General features: G+C 41.4%; 1 protein-coding gene across 1 annotated transcript in view; it reads right to left on the reverse strand.

The window, feature by feature from the left end:
* The window catches only part of PAK3 (p21 (RAC1) activated kinase 3), an 83,782-nt gene that overhangs the window by 31,254 nt on the left and 42,364 nt on the right, over positions 1-10,164 (reverse strand). Inside the window, 2 exon segments of the mRNA XM_025210833.1 lie at positions 4,978-5,140; positions 7,975-8,106. Coding sequence (XP_025066618.1) covers positions 4,978-5,140; positions 7,975-8,106 — 295 coding nt within the window.

A 10,164-nucleotide genomic window follows, 5' to 3' on the forward strand; every position in this document is an offset into this window, starting at 1 on the left:
AAAAGAAGTGAGTTTCAGGATACAAGAGGGAATGCACTGAAATGTATAATGCAAGACAGGACTTGTATTCTACTTCGCTATAACAGATCTTCACTATATAAACTGATTCTGGAGCCTAGAGGATTTTGACCAGTATGAAGAAGCAGCGAATCTTGGACTCCATTTCTTCTGCTGGATGTGCATAGTCAAGTTACTTGCCAAGCAGCCGGAGGTGGGAATAGAGGAGTACTCTGTCCTGAAAGAGTAGTCATGCAGCATTGGGTACACGACTGGTAACTGGACCTAGGAATCACTGAATCTCTACAGTGCTGCACCCAGAATTATTATAATCATTGTAAGAGGAAAAAATCCTGTTAAAGTTGTGCCTCCCCCTGGCATTTTTTAAAACCAGTTTAATGATAACAATGTACCATTAAGATGACCCTCAGGTCACAAAGAGGCATAACAACCTACCTATTTCCTGATATAAAAAACCAGAAAGGAATGAGATGAATGAACAGATTTTGGTCAAAATCTATAGAAGTGGCTACTGACTTGGGTATCTCAATCTTCAAGTGTCCAACTTGACCACCCATTTTTGAAAATTGGTTACTTTAGCCTTGATTCTTTCTCTCTTTACATAATGCAAATCAAGAGAACTACACTGAAGTCAACCAGTAATATGAATGCAAGGCTGTGATTCAGGAAAGCAGTATGTAAGCATGCTTACTCAGTGTCCTGAATAGTGTCAGACTTAAATACATTCTTCTGTACTTTCTGTTACCAGGTCCTAAGCTCAATGTACAAGGACACAGAACCAGACCATTTACATTTTATATTGGTGCATTTTCAGATCTCATTATAGACAATTGCAGTTTATGTAATCTCAATACTACAGCATTTATTCTCCATGTAATGACAGTGGCACTAAGTTATTTCAAACAAAAGAGAATTAAGAAACTAATTTTAAGATAAGAGACTAGAGAACTTCACTGTAGAAACAGTGTAAAAATCAATTCTGGGTGATGAGACGAGGAGACTGATAAAAGAAGAGATGTCATGGGGGTCAAAAACAAAGTATATATGCTTATGAATACTTTGCCTATAGTTACAGAAAAGAGTACAGTGCTCCAGTTTTCAGACAACTTATTCAAAACATAACAGGATTTTCAATCTCTACCTCAAACACTTGCTGGTGGGAGACCTGCAGAGGCCTTGCTCAAATGAATACCACATTCTTAAGCAAGAGAAAGGACAACCAGTGGTAATAGTTCAAAGAAATAAATGGAAGCAAACCAAGGACACCACATTAATCTGAATTACATGAGCAATTACAGCTGTATGTCTTGAATAATCCATGGCTGCAGGTATGGCTACGTGATGCCTGCAGTGTGCCAGCAGATCTCCTGCAAAAAGCATGCCTCATCTATTTAGCCTCAGCTCAGGAGGCCATCCTGCCTCTTATTATGAGTTGAAACTCAGAGATGATAATATAGCTTGTCACAAATCAGCCATTATTTCCATTGTCTCTGAAGCTAAGGCCAATGAACTGGTCATCTGGTTATCCCATCATTTCTTTGAGATACGTGGCTTAACAGTCCTATCAACCTGTAAAAGGCATGTAATTGCCGCAGGAAAAATCTACAGCAGGGCTTGAAATCCCACTTTTAAGGCTTTAGCTTTAGGAGTCACATCGCTTTCCAACTGCTCTGCAGTGAAGAAGAAGAGAGACGTTAGCTCAAGTTTGCACAGTAGAGTGAGGGATATATTTGCTTGGTTAGTGAAGAACTGTGCTCTCTGCTGTAAAGATGATGCATTCATGCAGCACCAATTATAAGGTGTTGCATTATAGATTACCTCAAACATCTGCTCATTATATAGACACATTTTTCCCACAAAATGTTACATGTAAAGTATAAAATGTTAAGAGAGACCTAAACCTCTCCATTCTCTGTCTCATGCAAGTGTCTGACAACTAGTCAGAGATGAAGACAGACTGAATTGGCGTATTCTAGGAACTTGAAAATCCATCTGTTACAAAAACAGCAGTGACAGACATTTTGCTTAGGAGCCTGATTAAACTTATTTCACTGTAGGCTCATCAGGGTTTGATATATCTGGACCACAACCAATTCACGGTTTTTGGGCAGCGCACAGCTAGAATCATTATCAGTTTATCTAGTTGGGAATTAACCATGACAGTCTTATATGGAGTACGCACTGTGCACATTGTACGTATTGATAGTCAGCTTCAGAGAGAGGTTTGCAGAGGTGCCATTTTAATCAGCATCTAATTATCCAGATCATTGAGACCTGCTCACTCTCTCTCTCTTCTTTTTTTGGACACTTTTACCATCAGTAGAGCTCAAAAGTAAAACTAAGCTCCAGAAGACTCCCATGAAGGGCACGTTTGTTATTATTTTGTAAGATCCTTCCACTTTTATCTATCTTGATTTAATAACATGTCTCCATCCATAATATCTGGGCACCCAATCCAACCCAGGCACCCTTAAACACTTCTCTTGTCCTTCAAGAATGGGGCATCTTAAAAAAAAACAACCCAACAACTACTCAGTATTCAAAAAACAGTGACAAAAACTCCCAGAATACTCAAGACAAGACCTCCTGAAGGCTGGAGGAAATCAAAATGGTTAAAACTCTTTAGAACTGGAAATTAAATGGTAACTATAGCACCCTATTTTGTTGAGATTCCACCAGAATCTGCAAGCTGAGTGGAAACAGATGGAGTTCCTGCAGAGCGGGAAGGGATCCAAGGAATACCTAGAGCATTTATACACATACCTTTTCCTTCTGTGATGCACCACAGGTCCACCACTTCGGAGCAGCCTCTGTTAATTGTGTCTGCTCTGCATGCTAACTGACATGCGCTGCACTCTGCCGCATGCAGCTGTATAAGCAGCAAAATGCATGTCAGAGCACAGAAAATGGCGGCAGTGCGCTTTTGAACTAAAGCATCCGCTATGTATTTTAGTTCCAAATCACGCTGCTGCCATTTTCTCAGCACGGACGTGCATTTCACCACTTATACAACTGCAAGACACGCAGTGCTTGCATGTGTAAAAATGCCCCTAGATACCACAGGGAGTGATAGTGGTTATCTGAAGCTTTGTTCTCGTTTCACAGCATTAATGAAACAAAGGAATTGGTAAGGACCATTCTACTACCAGAGGGCTCCATCTTTCAAAGAAGACATAAAACAAAGGTCTAAATTCAAGTCATTGCTCTGTTTACTTATCATTCCTTCTGAAATTTCAGCTGAATAAATTACTAAGGGAGGATTTAGGTGCCTACAAATTAAATGCCATAAGCTTAACAGGTAGGTGTCTGTCCTGTTTGGAATCCAGAAACCTGAGTTAGGGTCCCAGGCTCTCTCTACTTTGCTCGGAGAGAGTTAGGAACCACAGAAGGGAGATGCAAAACAGGCAGCACTCTGAGAGGTATGCTGCAGAGCATGTTGAACATGGGGGTCAAGACCTTATGCATTTTATCCCATGGTTGATTTGTGTAAAAAGATCAAACAGTCCTTGAATGCCTGGAGACCCTTAAGAGAGTCCTAATCAAGAAGCTAGAGTCATGCTTCTGCTTGCTCCCTTCTTGTTGGCGCAATGAAAATTGGTATCTCTTTCCTGCAAGGAAAAATCAACTAAGGAAGGAGGAAGTTGTTCTGTCTAGGAACGGTCTGCTGCTTAGGGCCCACCACTGGGAGGTAGGATGTGTAGATTTTAATGTCTTGAGGAACAGAACCTGGATCTCTTCTGGGCAAGTGATCTGACCACTGCACTATTCCTTAAAAGAGTAAAACCCCCCCACCACTACCTCACTATCTTTTCTGAAGGAAAGCAGGAGCCACCTCTGCATTGTGTGTGTGGAGCCTGACCTACCAGGAGTGATGTGAGAATGCCTCTCTTACAGGAGACAGAATGAGGAACATCTACTTTCCATGTCCCAGTCAGGCTTAGGCCTGAAGTAAGCACTAACCAGCTCTGTGAGGACCCCTGGCATGTGCAAAAGCAGAACTTTAGATGCCTGGGAAATTTTAAGGTCAAAACCAGAATCATGTCTCTGCTTTTGGTTAGATGTGAGCAAGGGTTTTTTTTAGGATTGTAATTTTGGATTTAGGCACCCAAATCCCTCCTAAATCCCACTTTAGGCATTTAAATCCTTTTGTGGATGTGAGCTTTAGTTCTTGCATTAAACTGCTGGGCACATTAATAGTACTCTTGACTATGAACAGCTGTGGCATTCCACGCAAGAGGTGGCTGCAGTCCAGTAGTGGATGCCATACAGGGATGCTATTACTTACAAGGCCAAATTAATCTCTGATATATATAACACCACAGAGTGCAGTGTGGTAATAAAGATAAAGTCATCATTATCTCCTCTTTCTACCACTCAAGAAGCAGGGAGGATGAGGTAAGGTGGATTTCAATGCAGTTACCGGCTCAAATTCAAACCTGGTGTTGAACTTGAGCTGTTAACTGGAGATAAGACCCAGGTTACCTCTTCTTTGCTGAATTTATTTGCAGTGGGATGGGAGGAGGAGAAGGAGGAGTGCATTGTGCAAGCAGCAGTAACTGATGGCATAATGCCACAGCAAGCTGGGAACGATATACTTTGAGCAGAGCGTGCTGCCCAGCAGCACATGCGGTGACTACAGAAGAAGTGTAGTACATGCTCCTCAGCTGAGATCTGTAGCCACCTGTAACTCAGTGCACAGGGGTTTAAAAGACCATAGCTTTCAACATATTCAGATATGTCCTCTCCATCTGATACATAAGGGGTCACCGGCATTTCAAATATAGTCACCCTTTGAGGAGAAATTTTCAGCATTCCTTTTTACCCTCCAATAATCACAAGTACATAATATGAAAGTGTCTTAGTGACAATAAACTAGAGACAATCCTTCAACAAATGCACTGCAGGTGACAGATGCAGCAGGCTACCTTGTCAAGCCAGAAGTCAGGCCAGGACACTTACTCAATTTCTCTAGGATCTCCTCATCTGTCATCTTAGATTTTTTTCTTTGCCGGTCTGTGTTCCTGTACAACGTGTTTGTGTTCGAGTTCTCAGGCTGGGGGGTGGTAGCTTCTTTAGCTGGTGCTGGTGCAGCAACAGGTTCAATTACAGAGCGCGTGTAGATCTGAGGCAGAAAATGATTTTTCAGTCAGAAAGGCAGGTAGGGAGACACCAGGGATCATGCGCGAAGGGTTTTTGTTATCTTACAAATCTGCAAAAACAACCCAAATCATATTCCTTTCCTTATTTCATCAATCACATATTATATTAAGGTGTTTAGGTTTGATTGTGTGTTTCACAAAGCCTGGATAAGGAAAGTTAAGTCAGTTTTATTCCTATTTATGGGCATTTTCCTGTTTCAGGTTCTGAGTGCTGCTTGCTATTCTGTATTTCAAGCACAGAGGACACAGACCTTCTTACAGTCTGGTTAGGCCCTCAAGGCAGACTCTAAAATTGACAAGTAGGGCTCTGCATTCATTGTGACTAAGTAATTCAGGAGCAAAAATGCTCAATTTACACAAGCAGCCTAAGAACAAAGAATCAAGCCTGGCTCTTCCTGGCTCAGAGGTCAACATCTGCAACAAAAGAATTTTCCATTTGGAACTTAGTTAAAAATTCAACTGACGATGCATAAGGCAGGAGAGATTCCTTCTCACCTCCCAGGAGCTGTGATGGCTCCAGAGAAAACACTGTGGAATAACAAGTAGTGAAAACCTTTGAGCACTTCTACTTGTGTACCGACGTGCTCCGATTAGAACGTGTCGGAGCAGACTGGATTAATCGAGTCTGCTGGAGCTTTCTAATCAAAAGGCTCCAGCACGCTGAATGGTCTTGTGCATTCAGCATCTCACATCTCAAACTGGTAGTAGGGATACTTCAACTAAAGCTCGTCAAACGAACTTTAGTTAAAGTGCCCTTGCAGCTATTCTGAAATGTAGGACACTGAATACATGAGATGCTGCAGGCGTTTTAATGAGAGCGCCATCCTCCCCACATCCCACAGCCCGTGTATAGACATCCTTTGTTTTTAACCAGTTAAATCAGGAGATGGATCTCTAAATAATACACAGGGTGTGCAGCTGCTATTTTAATACAGTCTTGTCTGACTACGACAGTCATTTAAATTGGCCCAAGAAATCACTATCGAGTATGCCATTCCCCGCATCCTGTGGGTTCAGTGTACTGCCTCGGTAGTACTTCCAGCTTTAGGTAGCTGAGATTAGGAACTAAACAAGGTCCTTCAGGGAAGTACCCAGCAGTACTCTAAATTTAATCTAGGTCTTGCATAAATTATTTCTGGCCAAACTCTAAAATCTTTATCCAAGCAAAAATCTTCCAGATTCAAAATCTATTTACCTAAGCTAAAAAAAATAATCAAAGAAGGAATTCATGATTTGTTTGAATCTGCCAGCATCTAATCCTAGATCCTTGTTCCTTGTGAATGGGAATAAATTGTACTACCAAGATAGTTAATGCTACTCAAAAGAGCCTTTTGCTCTTCTTCGGGGGAAGAAAGCCATTAAAAAAAGTAAATGACATGCAGACATGAATATTTTGATCTGGAGCCATTTTGGTCTCATCCACAAAAAGCAAGCATTTTAAAGAAGCTAGTCTATTATATTGGGTCTTAGAACCTGTAGAATGATGTAATGACCCATTAGATCGGGGGCGGGCAAAGTGGCGTGCAAGCAGCGGACTGCAGCGCTGCCCTGGCTCCAGACTATGCAGTCATCACCATAAGATCCCAGCCCCAGCCCCAGAGCAGCTCCCCGCCAGCTGCATGCACTGCCCCCATGCTTTCATGGCCCCGCTGCTGCGGGGGTCTCCACGGAAACCAGATGCAGTGATGCAGGCAAGGGCTGCTGGGAAATGGAGTCCAGCTGCTGGCCAGATCTGCCCACCCTTGCATTAAATCATAATCCTGCCTGAACTACGGATCTATCCAATCTGTGATGGAAGACTCTGTAGTAAGAATATGAAATCTTCCAGATTTTAAGCTTGCAGCAAACAGTTCCATAAATGCCTGGTAGGAGCAATGCACCAGGATCCAGTGCCACGACAACAGCAAAGCTAACATCTGCCTAACCCAACCACAAGAAATGGGCTGGTGTGGCAGCACTGGATAGGGCTGGTTTATATTTTCTGGGTGGTTTGTATTTTCATTATCTGCAGCAGTACATTTTGCCATGACCACTTCCAATGCTACCTTTATTACTGTCATAATGGGAACCATATCTTAACAGACACATTATCTTACCCTATGAGCCTCTTTTCTTTGATTTGTCATCATATCAACTTCTACTCCCTGTCGTAATTGTCTACCATCCTGCAGCAAATACAGCAACTGCTTGCATCGGAAGCCAGTATGAGGAAAACCCGTATTTTTAAATCGCTCATTTTGTCTTGTTAGAAGAAGGAATCACACCATTTCCCCTCACCCTTTAGTTCTCTGTCTCATTACATCTGTTCTCTCTCTCGCTTTCTCTCTTAATTTCTGCTGGAAGCAAAGTGGAAAGAAAGTGCTGTCTAAGCCTTCTTTCCACTGCCCACTAGTATGTGCTCAATGGACTGTAACTTGAAGAGCTTTGGGCTATCATATATGTTAACATAAAATATATATTCATGCATACATATGAGATGTATATATATTGAAACACATATTTTTAAAGTAAGTGGCTAATTTAAATTCTTTATGGAGAAAGTGAACCTCAAGACATGCACATTTGATTGCACATTAATGTACAGTAACTACTGGTTTAACAGGAAAAAGATCAGGTTTAAGTGATAAGCTTCAGAGGGAAATTCCCATTTTCTGCAGGCTCATGTGAAGTAAGAGTCCTCTTTGGGATACTAACCCTTGCATCTTCATCCAAGGGATTCTGCACATGTTCCTATTATAAACGGTCTTATCTCTGAGTTACACCATGTGGCATATCGTCAAAGCTGCTAGGAACTTACTGATTTTGTATGCTCAGGTCGTGGTGCAATAACAGGTGGAGGCTCATTATCATCTTCCTCCTCTTCATCTTCTTCATCTTCTTCTTCTGAAACTGGAGGGGCTAATGGAGGTTCTGATGCAGTTTTTGTGCTCTGTGGATAAAGAACAGTAGCATAAATGACTGTTAATTTTATTGGTTCAAAGACAGAATACGGAAGGCTTGGTACTACCTTATAGTGTAAATCTTACTCTAACAGAATGAAGTGTTTTGTACTTACATGCAGTTGTAGAAACCTCAGTTAGTTATCTAAAGCATAGTACCTTTGTTTTATAAATGCATGTACTGCTAATTCATCTTGGAGTTTTTAGTTTTTGCCTTTTATTTATTGATGGTCTGCCTTAGTAAACTGCTACATTTGGGCTACTGAACTGTATCCAGGGCTGCATTACTAGGGCAATAAATTAAATAAAAGCATATAAATCACTCACCTACACCTTTAGTGAAAGATTAATTTCACAAAGAACAGTACTTGAATGTATGCTGGAGTTAGGAGTCACCTCTAGTTGACGGTTAATTGCTTTGGCATTGTGTTCCAAGAAATGGTAGCAGTTAATTAAGCTAACAGGTCTACCTGTTGGGCTAATTAATGCACTTGAAAGCTCAAAGGCTCCTTCATTAAAGTCTACCAGGGAATTGTGTATTACTGAGAAATGCATTCTTTTTTTCCCCATTATTTTACCCTTGGGAGAATTACTATTACTAATTTTTTCAATGTCATGTTTTCCTGTTTAGCAGTTCCTTTTCATTGTCATCATCGACTTCATCTAATAACATTATTTTATTGCTGTTTCAATTTGCCAGACGATTAGTTTAACAATATCATCAAGTTAATGGGGATGCTGTTCCTTTAAGTCCAGCCACCATGAATGGGGAGGTGATAATCACCATAACCAGAATTTGCTAGTGAAGGAGTGGAGTGGTAAAATTTATCTTTACTAAATATTTTAGAGAGGTTTTAAGAGAGAAGGAACTCAGAGTATGCTCTGTCATTAGCAAGGCAGGTGCTCGAGCTACATAAAACTATCTAGCCTGAATAATCATTTTATGCATTATATCTAAGATGGCCACTGGACATAGTATATAGTAACAGAAACAGAAGGGCCAGAAAATAATATTTGGATCATTCAATGTAAATCCCTGTATTTTGCAACATAGCTTAATATCTCATTCCTCCTACTGCCTTCAATCTTTTGTTTTTAAACACACACACACACACACACACACACACACACACACACACACGTATATATAGATGGATAGATAGATTTCTCTCCCTACAAAGAGCAATTCTACCATACAACAGTTAAAAGGGACCTGTAGCAAAAGTTACAAAGATACCAGGATTTCAGAATTACATACTGGAAATCCAAATACTGTGGCAAAGCTGCACTTGTTACTTAAAACATCATCATCCAAATCTGCACGACTGAGAAACTGTCCTAATGGAGGTGGGGAACAGTTTCCTATTTACTAGTACTGCACTGGGATGCAAAACAGAAACTTTTGAAAAAAAACACACAATATAATATAGTATAGTATGTTTTGTGATGCCATAAGAGTTCATACTTATATTTCACTTTTCCAGGGTCAATGTGATAGCACTAGAATTGTGCAGCTATAGTACATATAATATACTGACTATCTAAATACCAGACTTACATTACTAGGTAGGATTCAACTGGTAAGATCCCAAAGTGTTTTGTACTAGTCTAGTCCTCCCACCTCCCTTCTAGGGCAGGATTCCTTTGAATAGGTTACTCTCTTGTATGGCCATGTGTTTTGATAATCCTGCTACCAGTTGCATCCTGTAGGAATCATTCTAATATTATAAAAAGCGAAGTCTGTCTGTCTGTCTGTCCGTAACACTTTATTCATCCTCTGATTGGCTGACAAACAGCCAATCAGAGTGCAAACAAGCATTCCAACAGGAGCTGGCAGCCGGTGGAGCGCCACCATGATGGTGGGGACACAGGGACAGAAGGGGGGAGAGGGGGTCGAGGCCATCTCTGGTGGCCTCGCCCGCCCTGCCCTGCATGGAACGGGGGGATGAGGCTGGCAGAGCTGGCCTCGCCCCCTCTGCCCTGCTGCCTGCAGGTGACAAGGATGGAGCAGAGGGTGGGGGCCAGGCTCACACAACGGTCCTCCCCCC

Source organism: Alligator sinensis, unplaced genomic scaffold (assembly GCF_000455745.1).
Source record: "Alligator sinensis unplaced genomic scaffold, ASM45574v1 scaffold521_1, whole genome shotgun sequence".
In the NCBI taxonomy this organism is placed as follows: Eukaryota; Metazoa; Chordata; order Crocodylia; family Alligatoridae; genus Alligator; species Alligator sinensis.